At 38.8% G+C, this 25,071-nt stretch overlaps 1 protein-coding gene across 5 annotated transcripts in view; it reads right to left on the bottom strand.

Annotated features, from left to right (window-relative positions):
- The window catches only part of Opcml (opioid binding protein/cell adhesion molecule like), a 556,019-nt gene that overhangs the window by 97,243 nt on the left and 433,705 nt on the right, over positions 1-25,071 (bottom strand). For all 5 annotated transcript variants that reach the window (XM_090319729.1, XM_090319725.1, XM_090319726.1 and 2 more), the window contains one exon: positions 16,188-16,313. In XM_090319729.1, coding sequence (XP_090175855.1) covers positions 16,188-16,313 — 126 coding nt within the window. The remainder of the gene's footprint in view (positions 1-16,187; positions 16,314-25,071) is intronic.

The following is a 25,071-nucleotide window of genomic DNA, read 5'->3' as shown; positions in this document are numbered from 1 at the left end:
CCCAAGGTTTCTACTGATTATGACAAATGAGGGAAACCATTGAGCCTATGCTCTCTTGAGTCTGGCTTACTTCACTTAATATGATTTTTTCTAAGTCTTTCCATTTCCTAACAAATGGGGCAATGTTGTTCTTTCTGACAGCAGCATTGACTTCCATTGTGTACAAATAACACATCTTGTTGATCCACTCATCAACTGAGGGGCATCTGGGTTCATTCCATATCTTTGCTATGGTAAATAGTGCTGCAATGAACATCGTTGTGCTAATGGATTTAGTATGTCCTAGTTTCTGGACAATTGGGTAAATGCCAATTGGTGGAATTGCTGGGTCATAGGGGAGATCTGTGTTTAGTCTTTTGAGGAACTGCCATACTGGTTTCCATAGTGGTTGAATGAGTTTGCACACCCACCAACAGTGTAGTAGTGATTCCCTCCTGGCCACATTCCCTCCAGCATCTGTTGTTATTAGTTTTCTTGATCCTGGCCATTCTAATTGAAGTGAGGTGGAATCTTAGAGTTGTTTTGATTTGCATTTCTTTTATGACCAAAGATGTTGAGCATTTCTTCATGTGTCTATAGGCCATTTATATTTCTTCTTCAGAGAAAGACTCTCTTTAAATCTTTGGCCCATCTTTTAATGGAATTGTTGTTTCTTTGGAGATTAGTTTTGGAGTGATTTAATTTTTTGAGCTGTTGATATATTTTAGATATGAGGCCTTTGTCCGTTGTATAGTTAGTGAAGATCTTCTTCCATTATGTAGGCTTCTTAATTAATTTACTAGCTATGTCCTTTGCCATACAAAAGCTCTTCAGTTTAATGCAGTCCCACTTATCCAGCTTTTCTCTGATTTGTTGTGATTCTTGGGTCCTTATTAAAAAGTTTTGATCTGTGCCAAGGAGGCCAAGTGTATCTCCTATTCCTTCTTGTAAAGTTTTCAATGTGTCAGCTTTTACCTCCAGGTCTTTGATCCATTTGGAGTTAATTCTAGTGCAGGGTTACAAAGAAGGATCCAAGCTTAGTTTTCTGCAGGTGCTTAACCAGTTCTCCCAGCACCACTTGAAGAGGCTATCTTTCTTCCATTCTATTTTTTTGGCTCTCTTGTCAAAGATTAGGTAGCCATAGGTCTGTGGTTTAATATCTGGGTGTTCAGTTCTATTCCATTGGTCTTCAGGCCTGTTCTTGTGCCAGTACCAAGCTGTTTTGATAATTATCACTCTGTAATCGAGTCTAAAGTTTGGTATTGAAATTCCCCCTGTGCTGTTCTTTCTGCTAAGAAGTGTTTTTGCTATTTGGGGTCTTTTATTGTTCCATATGAAATTTTGGATTGCCTCTTCTATTTCTTTAAAGAATGCCATTGGGATATTGATGGGTATTGCGTTGAATTTATAGACAGCCCTTGGCAAGATTGTCATTTTCACAATGTTGATTCTTCCAATCCAGGACAACAAAGTATTTTTATGTTTATATTCTTCCCTTGTATTCATTGATTAATGGTTCCTGATTCCCACTGTTGAATCTTCTTAAATTAATTTTTCCTGAATTTTAAGGGGATCAAAATACTTATAACTAACAGAGTATAATCAAAATTTTCTTGGTTCTTAGGCTTAGTGTTCTTCATTCTGCTGAATGAAGTTAAGAGAAGATGCTAAATTGTCTTACATTAGAAATCTGAGAACATTCCTATGAAAAATGCACTTGAAGAGTATATGAAGTAGAAATTAGAGATCTTAGACGTCCTAGAGATTTCAATAACAAAAGATGGTTGTATTGAGAAGAGCTAAAATAAAGACTATGTGGAGCATTATTCAATTCTCCTCTGCTATATTTAATAGTAATACCTACTTATTTGGGTGACTGTTTTGAAGATATGGGTGAAGATTAGATTATATTTAAACATTTTCCCAGTAGATGTGATCAAAGTTATTTCCTTTTGTAATGCAGTATCATTATTAGAGAAACAGCAAGCATGCTCATTTTTCTTTGGGTAAAACCATTTTCTTCTCAGGCAGGCTACTATGATATTTTTAGTTAGGATCTCTTTGTCTTCCATTTAATTGTCTTGTCTATCTGGTTATTTCTATCTTTCTCATTGTTTTCTTTTATGAGCTCTGAATCTGTTTTTACAAGTCATTTTACTAGTCATCTCTTTCAGGACACCACCTGAATCCCCTCACGCTCCATAGGTAGAGTGAGTGATATTCTTCTGAGATCCCATGCCACAGAAGAAGTTAAGAGATGACACCAGTTACTTACATGTACACTTACAATAACTTCGTGATGGAAATGAGAATTTTTTCTTTTTTTTTCTTTTTTTATCGTTTGGATAATGTATAGAGGGGTTAGAGTTACATTCATTGGGTAGTAGGTGCATTACTTCTCATACATTGATACCCCTTCTCATGTTTTCTTTTCTTTTTCTTTTTTTTTTCCAGTCCTAAGCTTGAGCTCAGGGCCTGAGTACTGTCCTTGGACTTTCTCAAGTCTACCCCTTGAGCCTCAGCACCACTTCCAGCTTTTTTCTATGTATGTGGTACAAAGGAATCGAGCACTGGTTTTCGTGTATGCTAGGCAAGCAGTCTACCACTAGGCAAAACTCCCTGCCCCCTCTTCTCATATTTTTGTCCCCATTTCCCTCCTCTCACCCCCCCAATCATCTTGCTTCCCCTCTCCTTCCCAATTTCAAATAAACAAATAAACATATATGCAATACACTAGGTAACAAAATCAGATACAGTTAACAACATGAGACTAACCATAGGACAAATAAAAGGAGAAATAACATAGTACATTGAGAACAACAATCACACAGATATACCTCATGTTTCCATATCTAGAGCTCATTTCATTATTTATTTCTATTTATTTATTTGTGGCCATGGTCTTGAACTTTGTACCTGATGTTGTCCCTGAGTTCTTCAGCTCAAAGCTACCACCCTACCTCTTGAGTCACAGCCCTAATTCCCCTTTTCTAGTGATTGATTGGAGATAAGAGTCTCAGGGTCTTTACTGCCCGGCCTCACTGAAACAGAAGGAGACCCTAGCAAGGCTTAGCATGAAAGCATTTACAGACGCCCATGGTAGAAAGGGCAAAGGTAAGCTGAACAAAGTGTATGGGGAGAGGAAGAGACCTGAAGAGGAAAAGAATGGATGGTATGGTGACATTTGTTACTTAAATATTTCTGTTAGGAAACAAAATCATCTAGAGTGTCTTTATAATCAAACTAGTTTTAGCACACCCAGGGTGGTACTCTCACCCATCAGGGCTTCTGGAAAGGGGAAACTCTTGATGGTATGAGAATAAAAAATAAAAAGAAGGAGAGAGAGAGAGAGAAAGAGAGAGAGAGAGAGAGAGAGAGAGAGAGAGGGGGGGGGAGGGGGGAGAGAGGGGGGAGAGAGGGGAGAGAGAGGGGGGAGAGAGGGGGGAGAGAGGGGGGAGAGAGAGACACACAGAGAGAGAGACAGAGAGAGATGGGGAAGAGTGAGAGAGAGGGGAGGGAGAGGGAGAAAGGAAAGGGAGAAAAGACTACAATTGTCTCCTCTGGCTAGCAAAGTTTCACATCAGTGTACCCGAGTGGAAAAGAGATGCTGGGGTGGAGCTGGGGGTGCAGATGCTTGGTGGTTCCCCTAGGTATTTTGAAGGAGAGCCAGTTCCCTCACTGCTTCATTCTGTTCTCATTTTTGTTAGTGTGTGAGTTGATCACAGCTTCTGGCTCTGAATCCCAGCTTCCAAGTCAACAATCAATGACATTTTTTGCTTAATGAGATCCATTTCCCTAGATGTTCCAGTGGAGGCTTTCTCTCCCTCCAAGACTGGATATTTGTAAGACTACAGAGCCTACTCCAATTAAAATGTTCCAAGCTACTCTTTCCTTTTCCTCCCTCCTCTGAATACCGTATGATGAAAAGCAGCTAATTAGCCATGGTCATTGCTTTTAACATCAGGAGGTAAGAACACCTCATATATATATATATATGTATATATATATATACATATATATATATCCCATTTTTGCAGTCAGACAGGAAGACAACACCTAGACCATGGAAACCTAGACCAAGCCTTTCTATTGGGTTAAAATGATCTATGTAGGCCAGGAGTGGTGGATCACACCTGTAGTTCTAGCTACTCAGGAGGCTGACATTTGAGGATCACAGTTCAAAGCCATCCAGGCATGAAATTTCATGAGACTTATCTCCAATTAACCACCAGAAAACTGGAAGTGGCACTGTGGCTCAAAGAGTAGGGCAGTAGCCTTGAGCTGAAAAGCTCAGGGATAGCACCCAGGCCCAGAGTTCATGTCCCATGACCAACAAAAAAAAGCTTTATATAGTTTATCCTCCTTTAGAAAAATAGAACAGTAATGGACCTGGGAGTGTAGCCTAGTGGTAGAGTGCTTGCCTAGCATGCATGAAGACCAGGGTTTGATTCCTTGGTACCATGTACACAGAAAAAGCGGGAAGTGGTGCTGTGGCTTAAGAGGTAGAGGGCTAGCCATGAGAAAGCCCAAGGACGATGCCCAGTCCCTGAGTTCAAGTCCCGGGACTGGCAAAATAAAAGAAGATAAAAAATAAAAGCTACAGAGATGGATTTAAGCAGTGGGGAGGAAGGTAAGGGAGAGCATGGAGCACATGAGTTTGCTCTGGATATACTTTATGTGAGCGAAAGCTACAATAATTGGTAGGAAGTAAGAGATAAAATGGTGGCTTACTCAAGATGGAGAACAAGGAACTGCAAAAATTCTGATTCATGTTGCCATCAGGCCTAGGGATTTCCTCTTGACATGTGCAATAGGTTATAGATGGGTTTGTAACTGACCAATCCTAGCCCTGGTTTGGGGAAGGATGAAGAAAAGACTACTTCTCCCAGGGCTTTCACTGGCCTTGGTCTCTGAGGGCCCTCGTTACTGGAGAAACTGTATTCTACATTTGCTTTTAATAAACCTGATGCTTTAATACACTACATCACCCCCTCTTATTTCTTTACCGGATGAAGAAGAGAATCTGTACTCCAAGACTGTACCAGAGTACACAAGTGATATGTGTGAATAGTTTTAATGAGCCCCCCTAATTGAAGTTGAAATTAGGCATTGAAACTACACTAACGTAAATAAATATATAAATAAAACTTCTGCACTAAGAACATCTCGCATCCAGGTACCTTGTTTTTGTTGCTGTTTTTAAAGGAATGCCTAAGAATGATAGTGAAGATGAAAGTGAACATTTTAGACTGAAAGTCTTCAAAATGCTAACACATCAAATGGGAAGTGTTTCAGCCAAGGTGAATTGCATGCATAATCTGACCTGTGGAACTGAGACCCCTTTGTAAAAATACTGAATATAGTTTTCTTTTAATTGAAATGCTTCCCCCCCAAATCCATTCTCTCCTTACACATCAGAACTTGCCTTTGCTACAACAGTAATTGTTGGTGAGTTGTTCTTAGCTAGGTCAGTTTATACAACTAGAATCCCAGTTTTCCTCTCCCTTTTATTTTTGCATGAGATAAGGTAGATTTAAGGTGGTTATATGTATAGAAAATCATCCAATAGAAACTCATGGGTTATGTTTGAAATGTAAGATATTATACCTGGGGCAATAGATCATTGGCAAATGTGCAAGCTCCATGTACCGCCCTTGCTCTCTAATGGATAAGTATAGAAAGAGGACCTCAAGGCATCAAATAAACAAGACAAATTAATTATAAGTTCACCTGGGGCAGTGCAGATGTAAAAAGGCCACAGGCTGGGCTTTAGTCTCCCAGTAAAAGTTATGTTGCTCATAATAAGCATCAACATTATGCACTTGACTGTTGCATTTTGGTTATGAAGAGATGGCATGACTGGTGCACTACCTAGAATGGAGCCCCTGTTGTTCTGTTTCAGTATGACTCCATGTGGGGCTACATACTGGTTCTCTGTAAGCCACTTAGAGCTTCTCAATGAAGCCACAAGGTCTGACTTGCCTATGATGGAAACAGTAGTCTTGGTAAGTTAACCAGAAATCCCAGGCAGACCCTTCCCCATCTCTTACTTATAAAAGAGAACGTCTTCAAACTGGTTTGCCCCAACTGTCTAGTGGTACCTTCTGGCATTTTTATCTTTCTTCCTTTTCTGACTCTGTTATCAGTCTAGAGAAGGAGCTAGAATGTGTTTGTCTCAGATACACGGCTACCCTGCTAATGCATGCTGAACTTAATCAGAGCCACATTGGCCACTGAAGGCTGGCCACTCAATTTTACATGTCTTCATTAAATAAGAAAAGATGACTAGAAGAACCTGCAGTGAAAAACAAAAGGATAGAGATTGTTAGAAAGAAATATAAAACTGACAAAACGAAATGTCAAGGATAGTCGGTAAACAGAGTTGGATCCAAGAATCTATTAAATTCATTCCCAAGGAGTTATACCTTGGGGAAAAGCAGGGAAGAAACCTTTCTGAGGTTCTTTCAACATCTGGCCAAGCAAAGGAGCTCAGTGTCTAAATTAAAATGCATTATCTCCAAAGGTGGTTGCCTATGTTGGTGTGGAGCCAGGCAGCTTGTTATTTTCTATTGAAGCCCACAATTTGAGTTCAGCAGCAAAAGTCACCGTGGACCCACTGCTGAGGCCAATTAGATCTACAGAACTTATAAACTGGTCTCCATTTTATCAGTGTCCGACTGATTTCAATAGCATAATTTGATATAGCAATCACATAGAGAAGGCTTTGCAACAGACTGCCAGCAGCCCTGAATGCCTTTCCAATTCCAATTTTACACTTGCTATGATACATGTTAATATCCGTTCTTATATTATAATCTAAAAAGTATTTGGAAGAGAGACTTTCAAATTCCATTCTCCCTTTCTCCATAAAGGAAATGTATTATTACTATTTTTTTCTGGTTTATAGACAGGGGAATGGGGAATGGAGATAGAGCTTAAGTCAGCTGAGAAGGATTGATCAGAAATGAGAGGTTCCTAGTTAAAACCAGATGCATGAACATCCTATTTCCAAATTGTCTTGCTTGAAATTTTCGAGTCCTCTCAGAATAAAGTGCCTTGGTATGATTTGGGCCCATATTACACACCTTTGTCATAGATTTCCTGCTTTTTTGGTATTCACACAGATTTCTTGGTTTCTTAGAGAACCAACTCCTATACTCAAAACTTTTGGACAGACTTCTTCTTTCTTGTCTGGAAGTTGTCTACTCAAGGAGATTAACATGCATGTATTTCCTAGTCCTTCTTCTGGCTGACCTCTGTTCACTTTTGCTGGTGAAAAGGGTAAGTTTCTGTTTTATATTCTCACTGAAGTTACCATACATTAAGCTACCTTGATAAAATGCTTAATGAATATCTCTTTCAGTAGATCATAAACTCTACAAGGGAAGGAATAGTGTCTGTTTTATGCGCCACTGTTTCCCAATTGGAAAATAAGTACTTTTAATGTACCCAACGCTGAAGTGAAGGAAAAAATAAAAATTGATGCTAGGTACCAGTGGTTCATGGCTGCAAGCTTAGATACTTGGGAGGATGAAAATGAGAAGATTATACTTGGAGGCCAGCTTGACCAAGAAGAGATTACAAGACTAGAATCTTGGAAAGACTCGAGATTGGAAAGTTTACAGTTCCATGCCCATTAAAGCAGAAAAATCCAAAGATTCCCTCTCATAGAAAGAGGCTGGAAATGATGGTATGTGCCTAGGCTGGAAATGGTGGTATGTACCTGAACTCTGATCAGGCAACCTTGGCAGGAATAGAGACCATATCTCAAAAATAAGCAGTATTAAAAAAAAAAGGTTAGTGGCATGGCTCTGTTGTAGAACATCAGCTTTGCAAGTTATGGGAGTTGTGAGACTATGAGTACAAATTCTAACTGTTGTTAGAAGCAATTCTATTTTCAATGTTACATTTGAGTAAGTTGAGTTTTTCACTTGGTATCCTATGACACATGTTAATATCCATTCTTACATGTATTCTCTAAAGTGCTTTGTGAAGAATCTAAGAATCATTTCTGTACAAGTTAAATCTCCAGCTTCCCCATTTCCAATATGCATAAGAAATTTAGAGAGTTTCTCCATTCAGCTTCCAACAAATTAAATAACTAAGCAAGCTTATGGGTCAAAGAACCACAACTCAACATCGTGGCTGTTTACTCCAAGGTGAATTATTTTACCAAAGACCTTAGAAAGGGAGCCTTAGGAAATTATTGTTTTTTTCTCAGTGAAGTCTTTCCTTTCTGAGAGGAAGAAGTCTAGGCTTTACCAAGATATTATCCACCCACACTTCCCAGGTTTCTACTCCCAGAATCCCACTCTGGAGCCACAGTCAATAGCATCAGTTACACAGTGACACTGTGGCTACCAGCGTCTGCCTGCCAGGAGAGCTTTCTCTGCTATCCCCCTGCTCACACAACAGAACTTCAGCATCCCAAGGAAGAGATTCTCAGGAATTTATGACTCAATCAACTCACCCAAAAGGAGCATAAATGGGATTAGTTTTAATATTGTTAAGTTGCAAAAATACAGGCATATGTGCATGCCAAAGCGAAAATGTACGCAATCAAAAGGGGAAAACATATGGGCACCCATATGGTGAAAAGCACATTGCTAGACCTTCCTACACTTCTCATTTACAACAAGAACCAAAGTTAGTGAACATAAATTTGCTTTGCAAAAATGTGAGAGGAACAGCTTGTTTGCCCATAACTGTTCCACTGAGCAAGATATGTATAACCTTGCTTTCTCATTTCAGACACCTCTTTTCTCACACTCTGGGGATTAATTAGGCTCTAAACATGACTTCAGATTAGAAACGAGGATCCAGGCTGCCTTATAGAAAGACAAAGGAATGGTAGCAAGGCTGGATGAGGCCGCAGGTCAATGAATAGGCAGTCCCTATTAATGACTGGAACTTGTACCTGGGGTAGCTTAGGAGAGAAATGAGGTTGGTAGTTCTCAGCCGGTTTGTTTTAATTGAAGCAGAGAAACAGCCGAGACCAATGGCAGACAATGGCCCAACTATGGCTTTAATTTGGAGGCTATGCACCTGTAAGAATAATACTGATTGGAGGTGGAAAATGGAAAATATCTGGGTATGGGAAGGAGGGTGCTGAGTAAGAGAGGAGAAAATGAGCAAGAATGATGCTCAAAGCTACTGATAACCCTTAGATGCATATTACATTGTACCTGATTCAACCTCAAGCCATGGGGCCATCTTTGTATAGCCAAAAAAGAGCTTCAATTTGACAAATCTGGTACTAGGTTCCTTTTACAGATCTACAGCGTTAATAAGCTGTGAGTCATCTGTCATTGCTTAAACTTTCCATCTGTTTCCTTGCCCATGGCACCGGCAGAATATTTCATCTCTGACCTATTTCAGAGAACTGCCATAAACCCACTCGATACAATGTGTGTAGACATATATTAAACTTCAAATTTCTACATAAGCACAGCTAGCAATTTGTTTGCTTTATGCATCATTATTGTTTTATTTTGAAATAATTATTGCTTTGTAAGAAATTAAAAGAATAATAGTGATGTGCACATGTACCCATCATCCAGTTTCTCCAGTGGTAGCATCTTATAAAGTTAAATATGTATGTAATTATAAATACATATGAATATATTAGATACCTATGAACAAGTGTACCAATACATAAATGGGTTTTTATAGACAATGTAATATAGTAATATGAAATTTAAAAATATGACAAAATATGTAAGTAGAAAAATGTTCTATTCATAATAACATACATAGTGTGAATATACTATGGAAGTTACTTGGATTTTACCCATTTTGCATGTGCTTCTTTTCCATATTTTTGAGCATCGCTGAACATATTTCGATGACATTTCTTCATGCAGACAGATTTGTGCAACTCCTGTAGCAATCAAGCCATTGACTGCTGATGAGCATAATGGTTATTTCTAAACTTGGCAGTCACAAATGAAACAACTACGTCATTCCAATTCACAGGCAACTCACAGAAGCATTAAGTCATTAAGTGAAATGACCCAGGTTTGCAAAGGAAGAAAGAAACAATGCAGAAATAGAATAGTAATAAATACTTAGCACTTTTCTCTTGTGGTTGAAGGGCGCTGGGTGAAGGCTCACAAACTGTACAGCTGTACAGTACTGGGGTTGAACCCAGTGAGTTCACTTCAGAACAACCATTCCCACAGCCTAGGCTAAGTGTGGGCTTCAGAGACAGCATTTGATCAATGGATGACATAACTGTAAGCTGAAGGAATTGCTGTTTTCAGCAACAGTACTAACTTCCTGTTCATTCACTACTTCCTTTAAAAAAAAAATCTTTAGGGGCCTGGAGCTTGGCCTAGTGGTAGAGTGCTTGCCTAGCAGGCAGGAAGACCCAGGTTTGATTCCTTGGTACCACACACATAGAAAAAAAGCCAGAAGTGGTGCTGAGGCTCAAGTAGTAGAGCTCCTTGAGAAAGTCCAAGGACAGTGCTCAGGCCTTGAGCTCAAGCCCAGGACTGGCAAAAAATAATAAATAAATAAATATTTAAAACAATCCAATGATGTTGGTTAGTTATGTTTTGCAGACAAGTTACTCCTCTTGTTGACAGCTCAGTCCACACTTGAAATTTAGATCTGTAAGATTTTGAAACCCATGATCATCTCAGGTGTGAACATTTGTCTTCCATAGAGGAGTGACACTCACTCCTCTTTAAGGTGGCAAGGATGTAGCAGTTTGGTCAAGAGATTTCTCCTTAGGAATTTCTACAAACAGTCAAAGGCTATATGATTGAAATGGTCATGTGTTCTCCTCCCTCAGCCCTGGACAGAGTGAATGTGAGACAGAATGACCTTTGCAGCTCAGCCTCATGGTGGATGGTTAGCTAGCACTACCTCTCCAGCCCAGCAGAATTCATTCATTCAGCAAATGTATGGGCTAGAACTATGCCAACTTGGTCATTTCCTCCCTAGTTGGCCTTCATCACACAGAAAAGTCGACACCTTATCCTAAGGGAATGCCCCTTTGACGAGCTCTTACTGCAAACCAGTTGATTTGGTTCCTGGGTCTTTAATCAGAAGAAAGGGGATGGCTAAAAGGAGTAGGAAGAAAGGAAAGCCAAGGAATTCTGAGATAACAAGAGAATTGAAATGGTGTTAGGATCGTATTTCTAGTTACAAATGCAATATGAATGTTGATGTTCAGTTACAATGATGAGGCTAAACAGTGCTCACTAGGCTGGAGGAAACTGAAGGGATCCAGGTACAGGTTTGAAGTGCTTTTCTTAAAAATGACTCATTACATAAAGGAGTCAGCAGCCGTTACCTAGAAAATGCACTTCTGCAAAATAATTCATTCACATGCTCCCTGAGGTATTGTTGTGTATGAGCAGACTGTCGGAGCAACTCACTCACAGGTGAATGACTGTCGCCTTAAAATCTCAGTGGAGGGGAGACAAAAGATTTTATTATGTTCCCCACACATTGGCCTTCCCAAACATGTCATTGGAAATGGGGACAGATGTGGAAGGTATTGGAGTAGATTACTATGGCATGAAGAAAGACAGTCCTGCTCAGAACAAGAGCCGCCTACACTGACTTTCTCTACCACCCCAAGCACTGTGCTTTCAAACTACTCAGGTGCCCAGAAAACAAACAAACAAACAACAAAAACACCTCTCAATTATGCCAAGCCAGATTTCCCTTTAGTTCGTCAGGAAGATAACAGAAGATCTGTCTTGAAACCTATCTGATTCACAATGAGTTCCAAATACACTGGATACTTGCCAACCCATGATACCTGCCTGTTTTGAGACCTGAGAACCTTTCCCTACAGAAATCTCTTTGAGGCTGCATCTCGACTCCATCATTATCCTTGTTTCCTGAGCTGCAGGTCACTTTATACAGATATCTATGCATAGAGAAGCTGTGAACAAGTGTTCCATTTCCCCAGCACATTTATAGGAACATGTGTTTTTAGGATGCTGTTGTCTGCTACAGAGAAAAAAAATGTTATAATGTTCTTGTGTGTGTGTTTGTGTTTGCTTTTCCTTTCTGTGCTCATCTTGGGGCTTGAACTTAGAGCTTAGACATTGTCCCTGAACATTTATATTTGAGACTAGTTTTCTACCAATTGGAGCTACAGCTCCACTTCTGGCTTTTTGGTGGTTAATTGGAAAGAAGCATCTCACAGCCTATTCTGCCTCGGCTGGCTTTGCACTGTGATCCTCAGATCTCAGCCTCCTGAATAGCTAGATTACTGATATGAGCCATCAGTGTGTGGAAAGTACAGCCTTTTGAATCCAAAGAATAGATACATAGTGAAATGCTTGGTGTTTCGCATTTCCACTGTACATCATCAAATGTCTATTTCTCGAGCCCTTTTCCAGGTGATGTTCACAGCAGTTTATCTACATCCTGTGGAATAAATCCAGCATTTTCAGAAGTGAGAGGTAAGTGTCCTCTGATATTGTGATTCCCAGCAATCCTCGCACACTTTCAACATTACAAAGAAAAATGGGAGTTAGTTGGAATTTGGAGATTCAAAAGCCCCACCCTTCTTTTGCAAGGAAGGTTTATTTTGGAGTTTTTGCTTTCATGAGAAGTTGAAGCTGCAAGACAGTCACTTCAAAGGAAGGTGGTATTCAGAGGATTATTTACATTATGGAACTGGTCAAAGGCTATCAGGTCCCCTGTTTTGTTTGCTCACATTCCCTAACAATTTTAAACATTAGCTATTGAAACCTGCTTTAAACCTTTCATTTTTCAAACTTTCATTTCACATTCAGATCTTACTTCTTTCTATATTCAAGCTGAATTTTTTCTGTCTTTGCCACTAATATAAATTCCTTATAATTTCTGATTCAACAGAAATACCAATAATATGCTTTTGTGTAACAATGGATTTATGTATTCATTTATTTTGACCTCTTAGCATAATTTCTAGTAGTTGATGCTTCAGACTTTCATTGTAAACCACAAATGTGATTATTGTTCTTCATCTTTAACCATCTTTTCATTAAAGTACTTTCTTTCTACATAAGAATCTTGTTGATTCATTTTCTTTGACAAAGATCCCTACATTTAAGCCATAGACTTTAAATATTGCATTAGCATTCTGGGAACACAGCTGTCCAGTCAGTTAAATTCTCTCATGTAATCCTGCTAGAATATCCAAGGAAATGTCATTGCAGCTTTTATTTCTTATTCCTCCATCCTAAATTAACCAACATGTTTTTTTTTTAAACCCTGCAAGTTTTATTGGCTGTTCTTCTGAAAACCTTTAGAATAACTCCTCGAGTTCAAGAGAGATAGAAACACGATTCTAACAAAAAAAAGTAAAATAAAATAAAATACATATTTTAAACTTGCGAACTCTCCAGGTTCTAAAGCTTTTCAGTGTTTGGAAACAATGCTTTGGGTTGAAATGTTTAAATGTCATGGAGAACACTCAAGAAAAAGAAAATGTGGAAATAAAAGAAAACTGGAGTGAAGGCCAGAGATGAGGAGACAAAGGAAATTCAGAGAATTGTGTGATCCATGGGATTTAAAGAGGAACAGGATCATATAAATTTAGAATTTGATGGGCTTTTTTTTTCAAGGCTGAATGGGAACTATTACTTTATATCAAAGATTGGGAACATGAATGAGTAAGAACTTCTTTTAAAAGGGAAAGTTTACTTACCACTGTACCATGAGAGAGAATTGCTTCAAAACACACAGAGTCAAATTCTCGCATAAAATATTTCTAGGCTTAGAGAACTATGTACTTAGGATCAAATAGGTATATACTGGGATTTCAAACCTTTATAAATACATATGACTTTAGCAAATACCTAAAAATTGGTCTCATGTTTAAAGGTGTTTTATATATAACATGAACCTGAATATCTTCCAGGTCTTAGGCAAAATTTTCAAAATGGTCAAAGCCAGGGACCATATTCAATTGCTGTGCTTGTATTACAGTTGAGCTTTGTAAAGCTCCTCATATAAGTTAATATTCTTGTCATATATGTGTGTGTGTGTGTGTGTGTGTATATATATATATATATATATATATATACAGAGAGAGGGAGAGAGAGAGAGAGAGAGAGAGAGAGAGAGAGAGAGAGAGAGAGAGAGAGAGAGAGAGAGAGAGAGAGAGAGAGAGAGAGGGAAGAGGAGAAAAGAGAAGAGACAGAGATAAAAATATCAGAAAAGGAGAGACAGTGCAGGTCCTGGGGATTCTTCTCAGGACACTGTCCTAGAACTATTTTGCTCAAAGCTAGTGCTCCAACAAAGGTGCCAAAGGTCAACTTCCAGCATTTTTGCTGATTAATTGGAGTTAAGAGTCTCATGAACTTTCCTATTTGAGTTGACTTTAAGCTGAAATCCTCAGAACTCCACTATGAAAGTTTTTAAGATTATACAGGCATAAGCCATTGACACCCAGCATTTCATAACATTTTATAGTATTGAAATTCTGGGCTCCAGTATCTAAGGTCTTTTTTTAATGGTTGAGGTATTGTTCTTCTATTGTTGATGGATTGATGATTGATGGTACTGGAGATTGAACTCAGGGCTCAAGGTTTTTGTTTTTTTTTTTAAATATAAACAGTATTCAGTAGTATCCATATTATTTTCCACTATAACAAATCATGTGCAAAATTCATGTTCTCAGTTGTAATTGTACAAATGAGTTTCAGTTTAACAAGTTTTGATGGACATTATCACCACTCTAGCCAACATTTCATTCAAAATGTATACTTGTCCTAAATTCCGTTTACCCCTTGGTAGTCAGTTCTCCCACAAGGACCTTCCTAAGTGAATTATTGACTTAGATTTGGTCATTAATTTTTCCTGCTTGCCAATTGTATTTGATTTGGACAATCTAGGTCCAGGCTTGCCTTGTACTACATGAAATCTCAGCCTCCTGAATAGAAAAGATTATGGGTGTGAAAGTCACCAGTGACCAATATTCACTATTTCTAAAGAATGGCTTTTAGCTGTGATGAAGCTGCCGTGGTTTGAAATGCAGTCTCCCTGAACAGAAAACTCATGCTGTAGTCCTCATTACTATGACCTCAGATTACGACCATGTCTTAAAACAGCTTCTTACAGAGATGACCAAGTTCATAAAAGCTCATTTGCATCAACACAGTGGGATATGTGGCCCTATGAAAAGGGGGAAATTTGGATACATCCAAAATATGTAATGGAAAATGATCACAGAGATGAGGATGATCTGTGTATAAATGAAGAGATGCCAGAAATTGCCTATAAATCATCAGAAGCCAGAAGAAATGTCTATCATAGGCTCTCCCTGCAACATCTCAGCCTTGCAATTGTAGCCTCCAGAAATTAGAAGAAATACATCTCCTGCTATTTAAGTCACACAGGTTTTGACACTTGATTATGGCCATTCTGCAAACTTGTAGGAAATTTTCATTTTACTTTGTTCCATGGTTAGAGCTTTTCATGTCTTCATTGATCTTTACCTTTCTCAAGGTTACTAAAAGTTATTCCCATGTTTTCATTTAATCTACATTATTTTACCTCACTCACAGCCACACAGTTTTCTATTTACTGTGTATCAGATTTGGACTTTGTAATGCCTGAGGGATCACTTGTTTCTTGAATGATTTCCAGAATTAATCGTAGCTTCTAGCAGAGGTGTAAATGTATCAAAAGGCTCTGTTCTCATCTCCTCAAGATTAACTTGGAGCAAATTTGATTTCCAAAGAGACAAGGGCAATGCCCTATGTCTTCCCCTCTACTAAGTTGGAGTTGATTATAACTGATGTTTAATAGTACAGAACAATCATGCCCAGGTATGCTTCCCTATCTCCATTGTCCTTCTTCTACTTCAGTCCAACAGGTGTGACTCTGAATAAATATCCTGAATGTACTGAAGCATGGGGGTCCATTTTAACAACTGCCTGGCAATGATGCCAAATTTCCAATGGCCCCATATGCAAAAAGGACACATGAACCCCATCTGAGACATCATTTCTTCACTTCCAATTATTTCTCCTGTTTCTTTGTTCCACAATGTCCAAGACAAAAACCTTCCAAATTCACAGAGAGAACTAAACAGACAATTCTCGGCATCTAATGGCAATTGCCTGTGAGTTTTTACACTGAAACAATCATTACATACACACATGCATGCACACCCATACCAATACTTTATCATTCCTGGAGTTCTGTTTACACATGAACCACACTGGAAACTTCAACCAGGTGTAAAATCTTACCCTTGACTGACAGGTGTCTCCATGTTACAGTTGGCTCTGGTCTGCCAATGGCCAGACACAGCAGAGTCACGCTGCTTCCCTCATTCACTGTGATATCTGAAGAGATGTTCATGATCTGGGGAGGAACTGAAAGGAAGCACAAACAGTAGAGTCATTGAGAATGATTCTGCATTTTCTTGAAAGATCCGTGGCTGTACAGAACGCTGCATGATGGATGCTTTATGAAAAATGTTGGTCTCAGAGACCAATTTAAAAGAGAGGACAGCATCTTTAGCTCACTTCTGACAGCCAAGCTCACCCTCATTCTTGTGCCAAATTAAAGAAGGAGGTAGGTATCTGTGTGAAAGGCTGGGACATAGATTACTCAAGATAAGATTGGCTGTTGACAGTCATGCAATATCCAAAAGAAAATGCCCAGTGTTCCAAGACATCCTCTCTATTTACAGGCTACTTTCTTTCAGTAGATCCATTAGCTTATTGGGCAACCATGAAGAGTTCCCACTCAGAGTGCTCTTTTCCCAATCTCACTCAAAAAGCCAAACACACAGTGAAATCACTATTTCCCGAACATTCAAGAAACTTCCAATTATAAATGAACTTACAGAGATTTTTCTATCCTGAAATTCTTTCCTTCGCATTTTCTCACCTAAAAAACTCTTAGCTGGAAGCTGTTGTCTCATGCCTGTAACCCTAGCTTTATAGGAGGCTGAGATCTGAGAATCTTAGTTCAAAGCCATCCCAGGCAGAAAAGTCCACATGACGCCTATGCCCAATTAGCTAGTAAGGATAGATAGATAGATAGATAGATAGATAGATAGATATCCTTACATATATATGTGTATATATTCTCACGGATGTAAAAGTATGATTCAATTGGTAGAGCATCAGCAAAGCTGTGTGAGAACCCAAGGCCCTGAGTTTAAGCCCCGGTACTGGCATACAAACACACAAAAAGTAAAAGAAAATTACTTATCACATGAAACACATCCTTGAAACCCAGTAGAACTTTCTCTACCTTCTTTAAGTACGGTTATGTGCTTTCTCCCTTGGCCCAATGAGCAAGCACAGAAGTCACTGATAGTATTGCCAACTCAATGTATTCCATGAATTAATGATGGAGCTGTGTCCTGAGACACACTTTATGAGTCCAAAAATGTCATGAGTTTAGCATGCATTTGATGCATCTAACTTTGCAGACATTAAGGTTTAGTACCAATACTTCCCCTTTTGACTATGGAGCAAATTTGGATCTGTACCATTAGCCACTGTTTGTCCTTGTGAAGAGGTGTGAAAGCTCCAAAATAAAAATTAAAGCACCGATTCTACTGGCTGAGAAACACTTTTGTAATACTGTAAGAGTTGAAAACTTTCTTTAAATTTTATTTTTACTATTGGGTGATATACAGAGGGGTTGCAGTTAGATTCATCAGGTAGTGGGTACATTGATTTTGGAACATTGCTACCACTTCCCATATATTTCTCATACTTTCCCTCCCCTTCTCCCCTCTCACTCATCTTGATTTTCCCGTACATTCCCATTTTCAAATGCACAATAAACATATATATATATATATATATATATATATTATACCAAATACCAAAGTCAGATACAGTAACAATGTGAGATAAATCTTAAGGGGAAAAGAAGAAAAAAGAAATAGCTTCATGTTAAGAGCAACAATCACAAAGATAAACCTCTTGTTTCTATATCCTAGAGTTCATTTCACTTATCCTCATCCTATACGGGCATCTGTTCATAGCTTTTGAGCTATTATGACCCTCTGTTAAGAGAATCTTAAACCTATATTAATTGTTACAAAAGAGGGAAACCACTGAGCCTATGTTCCTTTGCATCTGACTTACTTCACTTAATAAGATTTTTTCCAAGTCTTTCCATTTCCTTACAAATGAAAACTTACTTTTGCTAATCCTGGGTCTTGAACTTAGGGCCTGAGCACTGCCCTTGTGTTTTCTCAAGGCTAGAGCTCTACCACTTGAGCCACAGAACAATTTCCAGCCTTTTCTATGCCTGTGGTACCCAGGAATCAAACATGGGTCTTTGTCCATGCTAGGCAAGCACTCTACTACTATGCCAAATTCCCAGCCTATAGTTTTCTCATTTTTAAATGGCATTAGTAATGTCTAACTATCAAAAGTTAAAAACTTTTAAGCAGCTCTATTGTAAGTTGGATACCATCAGTGGCATAAACTGTAGTCTCATCTTTGCAGTCAAGGCTTGTAATCCATAGAAACAAAGGTTTGAATCTTAGCTGAACTTTTCACCTTGCTATGGGAACTTCAACAGCAAGCTGCCTTTATCTTTTTGAGCCTTGGCATCTTCACCAGCCAACTGTAGATGTTGCTAGTAGCTGAACTCAATGAGATACAAGGATGAAATGGAATCATAGCCAAGTGCCAGCCATAAGTAAAGCTCCTAATAAGATTTAGTTTCTAAGACCACAATGCTGGTGATGATGTTGAAGATGAAAACAATGATTATGATGATGATGACTCTTGTTATGATAACAAGAGCAATACCATTTCACAGTTCTCAGTGGCCAGAGCCATCTCTGTTTCATTGGCACTGCAGAGCCTGAAAGGAACTCTATAACCTACTGGTCTTACTTCCATGTGTTACCAATTCAACTTACAGCTCAATCCAGGAGAAAAACCTAGATTTATTCTCAAGTCTTACATTTCATCATCGTTGCTCTGGATGAGCTTTATACGGGGTTCCATTTAGACAACTACTGCAGCCTTCCCCATGACCTCTCCCTGGTCTCTGGTTTGTGTCCTTTGCTCATTCAATCTATTCGTTTGCATCCAGCTACTGTAATCTTTGGCATAATGGTGTAAAGCAAGTTTTTGCTTTACTGAGTACTGTAGATCACCATGGCTCTCTGGCGTAACACACAAACTTCACTGACTAGAACACTCCATGGTCTCATTCTACCTCATTGGCAAGCCTGGTCCCAGATTCCCACCCATGAAGCCCATGCGCACTGGGTCAGGAGCATAGCCTCTTCACTGCTATGCTTCTCTCGTTACTCAGAATTTCTTTCTGTAAGCATGGGCTTATCTTTCAAGGGACAATCCAATGTCACCTCTTCTTATTCCTCTTTCCCTTCTCCTATATCTGGGAACCATCATCCTAGCTACATCTCATCCCAACCTGATTCCAGAAGGAGGCAGACCATGCAACATGACTTGTTTGCTACCTGGCTCTTTCTCTAGATATAATGGTGCTTGAGGACTAGTAGGAATCACACACACACACACACACACACACACACACACACACACACACACACACACACCACTCTATTGGCTCCCCATCTGATTCAAACTATGGGAAGGATGTATGGAGAAAAACATACAAACTTGGTACCAGTGGCTCCTATCTGTAACCCTAGGTATGCAGACAGCTAAGATCTAAAATCAGAGGAACTGCAGTTCAAAAACAGACAGCATGGACAGCAGAGTCCATTTACCTTCAAAATATCCAGTGAAAAGAAGGGCTAGATGTGTGGCTCAAGTGGTAGGGGCCAGCTGAAGAAGTATGGTACCCTGAGTTTTAACTCAAAGACCATCAAAAATAAAAGAATCTTTATGAGTAATGTATCAGACAAAGACCTCATATTTAAAATATGATTAAGAGCTCAAAAATTAGACCCCCCCAACAATAAACCCACAAAGAAATAACAACCCAATTAATGAATGGGCTGAAACTGAATACCATACTTCTCAGAAAAAGAAGAAAGAATGGCCAATAAACAGAGGAACATTTGTTCAACATCTCTGGCAATAAAAGCAAAGCAAATCAAAACAACATTGAGATTCTACCACACCCCAGCTAGCATGATTATTACCAAGGAAATTAACAATAACAAATGCTGATAGAGATATGGTCCCTATCCATCATAGGTACCCTCTATTATACTGTTGGTAGACATGCAAAGTTGTTTAACTATCTTGGAAAGTAGTACGAAGGTTCCTCAAAAGACTAAACCATAGAGTTTTCCTATGACACAGCAATTCAACTCCTGGACATTTATCCAATAGACCACAAATAAGGTACAGTAAAACTACCAGCACAATCATGTTTATTGTAGCATTGTTTTACCATAGCCAAGATTTGGAATCAAATCAGATGCTCCTCAGTAGATGAATGGATCAAGTAAACATGACACACACACACACACACACACACACACACTCTCACACAATTGACTTATATGCTTCCATCAGAAAGAATGATATTGTACCATTCATAAGGAAATGGAAAGATTTGAAAATAATTATATTAAATGAAGTAAGCCAGACCCCGAGAAACATACGTTGCATGTTTTCCTTTATTTATAGTACCTAGAAAATACCTACAAATCTATAGGTAAACACACTGGATTAAAAAAGACAAAAATTACACTTGATAAATTATACAGGATTATATGATTCACAAGCAGTGAGACTAAGGAAGGATACTGTATTCTTAGGAGAGTAACAAAAATGCTCAATAGCTATGAGAATACGATTTTATAAAATAATATTATCTATTTTTTAAAGAATTTACTAACATTGATTTTTACATAATATTTCAAATGCTGTGATTAACAAACAAGTATTCAAGAAGGGAATCTATATACAATCACTAGCACTTAGATTTTAGAACATAATTAAAATTAGGCTGAGGGCTTGTATGTAATATATACATATTAATCTATGTAATAAAACATGTCTACAGAGTCATAAATTTTTGTCTATGTAGTTGTGTTTATATTTCCGATACCATGTCCATAGCATTGAGTATGCAAACATTGAGTCCTTACTCTTGTACTGTTTGGGGCTAATAGCTACATATTAAGGATACCATGTGCCTTTTGTTCCTTTGGCCTTGACTTGTCTCACTCAACATGATTCCCTCTAGATTTATCCACTTCCCTGGAAATGCCATTATTTTATCTTGTCTGTTGGCTATGTAGAATTCCATTGTATGTGTGTATCTCCCCCCACCTCTCTCTCTCTCTCTCTCTCTCTCTCTCTCTCTCTCTCTCTCTCTCTCTCTCTCTCTCTCTCTCTTTCTCTCTCTCTCTCTTCATTCATCTGTAGTAGGGCATCTGGATTGTCTCCATCATTTGGCTATTTTGAATAATGCAGAGATGAACATAGCTGAGCAGGTGTCCTTATCATATCCTGGGTTATGATGTTCAGGATAGATGCCCAAGAGTGGTATGGAGGGATTGAAGGGAATGTCTATTTTAAGTTCTTTAAGAAACCTCCACACTGCTTTCCAGAGTGACTGAATTTGTTTTCAATCCCACCAGCAGTGCAGTAGGATTCTTTTTATTCCACAGCCCTGCCAGCATCTGTCATTGTCTGAGTTGAGAATCTTGGCCATTCTAATTGGGGTAAGGGTAAATGATCTCCAAGAAATGGAAATAAGACGTTTCTTCCTACATTCATGTTTCTTTTTTCTTTTCCCTTTGTTTTGTTTTTCACTTATCTGACTTTGAGAGGATAAGAGGAACACAGAAGTGGCAGGACAAAGGGAAAGCAAATGTAGCAGTGATATTTTCTAGACATTTTGTAGAAAATGTGTTAGACAACTTGTGGGTGGAAATGGGAATGGAAAACTAGTAGAGATTGAGGGATAAACTTGGAGTAAGGGAAAGGGCAGCACTGTCCAAAAAAGAAATATATTCTTTATCTTATATGACTGTAACCTTTCTATGTATCACCTTTACAATAACATTAAATGCATAAAAATAAAACAAAGAATTTTTAAGTATAAAGAAACAGTAGCAGAGTTTCAAAGCTGAATATTTTCCCCCAATTTGCTTGCTTTCAGAGTTCCCAAATAAAAAGAAAGAAAACGGAAGTGATCGAAAGCCTTTAGACATGTTCATTTTGTTGTCTGAGCGTCTCAATCATGCATCATTAATTACCAAACTAGCATTGCGACAAAAGGTTCCAAAGCATTGTGAAATGATGACAGAGGAGAATCATGGCAACATTCAATTCAGAGAATGGTGCAGCCTGAATTTTCTGCTGCTCAGACCTTATAAGTAAGTCTTTCTGAGGAGGAGCCATAAGTAACAAGAACGTTTGAGCTCTTGAGGGAATTCACATTAGCAAATAAATAAAAAATTGCCTGGCATATAAATCTGCCATATTTTGGATTATTTCTGTATTAAGAATTGTTATGAAATTTCAGTGCACATATTTTACTGAAATACACAGTGGAAAATGTAGTCACACTCTAACTGCACTGCATTCTCTTGAGGAAACCTTTATACCTGGGTTTCAGTACTTTCTAACTTGTTAAAAAGAAGTTCTAGACTTAGAAATTTATATATGTATTTACATATATATGTGCATATATAGAAATATATTCGACTTCCATAAAGCAACAACTTCAGTGCAACTCCCAAAATATTCTAAAAATAATGTCTGTTTTGGCTGGAAGGACTAGCTCAACAAATCTCTTTCAGGATGAGGATGTGTGTGTGTGTGTGTGTGTGTGTGTGTGTGTGTGTGTGTGTCTGTGTCTGTGTCTGTGTCTATGTGTTTGCAGCATACAGCCATTTGGATATTAATAATGTCATTTGTGGACCATGTAAGATTACCAACTCAGGGATCTGTCTGCCAGTGACAAGCACATGACTTGTATATGTCTCTGTCTGGATGAGTTCCTGGACTAGACATTGCTAACCCCAACAATTTCTGCGGACCCCAGGATCTTCCTGGTAGTAAAGAAAGGGCCAGTATGGGAAAGCACAACCTCATCAGCAGAGGACAATTCAGTGCATCACAGCCACTTGGCCTGAAGGAGAATTCCCAGCGCATGCCTACTTCAAAGCCATCATTTCCCATAAACTACATAATTTATCAGAAATATTGAGAAATGCTGGATAAAAAGACATTTGCAGGGTGCCATGGACAGGTAGTATGAACTCATCCTCATTCCATAGAGGCTCAACCAATGTCACCCATTAGGAAAGAGCTGCTTTGCTGTTGCTGCTGCTTCTGCTTCTTCTTCTTCTTCTTCTTCTTCTTCTTCTTCTTCTTCTTCTTCTTCTTCTTCTTCTTCTTCCTCTTCCTCTTCCTCTTCCTCTTCCTCCTCCTCCTCCTCCTCACTCCTCCTCCTCCTCCCCCTCCCCCTCCTCCTCCTCCTCCTCCTCCTCCTCCTCCTCCTCTTCTTCTTCTTCTTCTTCTTCTTCTTCTTCTTCTTCTTCTTCTTCTTCTTCTTCTTCTTCTTCTTCTTCTTCTTCTTCTCCTTCTTCTTCTCCTTCTCCTCCTCCTCTTTCATTTTCTTTCCTCTACTTTCTTTTCACTTTATTGTTATTATGAAGGTGATATACAGAGGAATTACAGTTACATGTCAGGTGATATGTACATTTTCTTTCTCTCCCAGGCCCTTTCTCCTGTCTCCAACTGCAAGTTGTACATTTCACTTTCATCAGTGTCCATCGAGCTCCACTGCTGTACTTTTCACCCTGTTCCATTGAATTCTGTTCTCACCCAGCCCAAATATCCTTGCATAGTTTATCATATCCCAATATCTATTTTGGATCTAACTTCTGCATAGGAGAGAAAGCATGTGCCATTGGTCTCTCTGCATTTGGCTTCCCATATGTAATGTGATTTGTTCGAAGCCCCTTCCATTTCCCTGAAAATGATGTCCTATTACTGGGAAAGAGCTTCTTGCAGTGAGTCACCCAAGGAGGCCAGGTTGCCCAACGAACCTAACAGTGCTATATGTCACCCATTGTAATTCTGTAGTGGACTCTGTGGTTTGCTTGATGGAAGATGGAGTAATAAGCATGGCTTCAAGGAGAAGGGTAATCCATAAGACAGGAAATATAAGAAGTGATTTGGTTGCAGGGTGAGGTCAGCCTAGGTTACTTCTTTGTTGAATCTCTTCTGGAATTCTTCAGGTCCATTTTAAACCTCTTTATTTCTTAGGATCAAGTGCATTGTTTCCCACATGAAGTATTCTATATATATTTAATTTGGGGGCCTGGGAGTTTGGCCTAGTGGTAGAGTGCTTGCCTACCATGCATGAAGACCCATATTCGATTCCTTGGAACCACATACATAGAAAAAGTTGGAAGTGGTGCAGCGGCTTAGGTGGAGGAGCTCTAGCCTTGAGAAAGCCCAAGGACAGTGTTCAGGACCTGAGTTCAAGCTCCAGGACTGGCAAAAACTAATAATAATTTAAAAATTTTACATCTGAATTGAATTTGGCAATATTATTGACTCTATACCTGTGTAATTGTTAACTTTGGGGAAAGAAAGATCAGTTAGAAATGACATGAAGTGTTATTTGGACAGGAAATCTGCTTTCCATAAAAATAAGTATATGTAGTAAATAAGTTTATGTATCATAGTCATGTTTAGAATATAGAAATGAAGATGAGGAGATGAACGGTAATGTTACTCAAAATGTCTGGAATACTCTAAGAAAACTCTAGGACCTCATGATTCCAAATAACCCAAGGTGTTTTCAAATCATGTCTGAGGCTTTTCTGGCCCACCCCAGTGATGGTACAGGTGTATAATTGTCTTGTCATACTGGTAGTGGATATATCAGGGCATTTGCATAAGCTGTGAAGGCTATTCAAAGCACAATGACAGTAACTGTGAATGTGATTTCTTGAAATTGATGATAGACATAAATTCTCATCTCTTTCTACATCCACATATGTCCAGGCAGACATTTAATAGATTGTAATCAGTTATTTTGGCAGATGTCCAAAGATATCTTAACTATGATATATTTACACATCTTGTTCTTATCTGGAGTAGTGTCACTTGCTCTTACACATCCTGAAAGTACTCTGGGCCCTGACTCTTTCTCTTCAACCCACTGACAATGACTTATTTT

This window comes from Megascapheus bottae, chromosome 27 (genome assembly GCF_031878675.1).
Source record: "Megascapheus bottae isolate mThoBot1 chromosome 27, mThoBot2.hap1, whole genome shotgun sequence".
Lineage (NCBI taxonomy): Eukaryota > Metazoa > Chordata > Mammalia > Rodentia > Geomyidae > Megascapheus > Megascapheus bottae.
The sequence above is the reverse complement of the archived record's forward strand: the minus strand, read 5'-3'. Positions and strand labels throughout refer to the sequence as shown.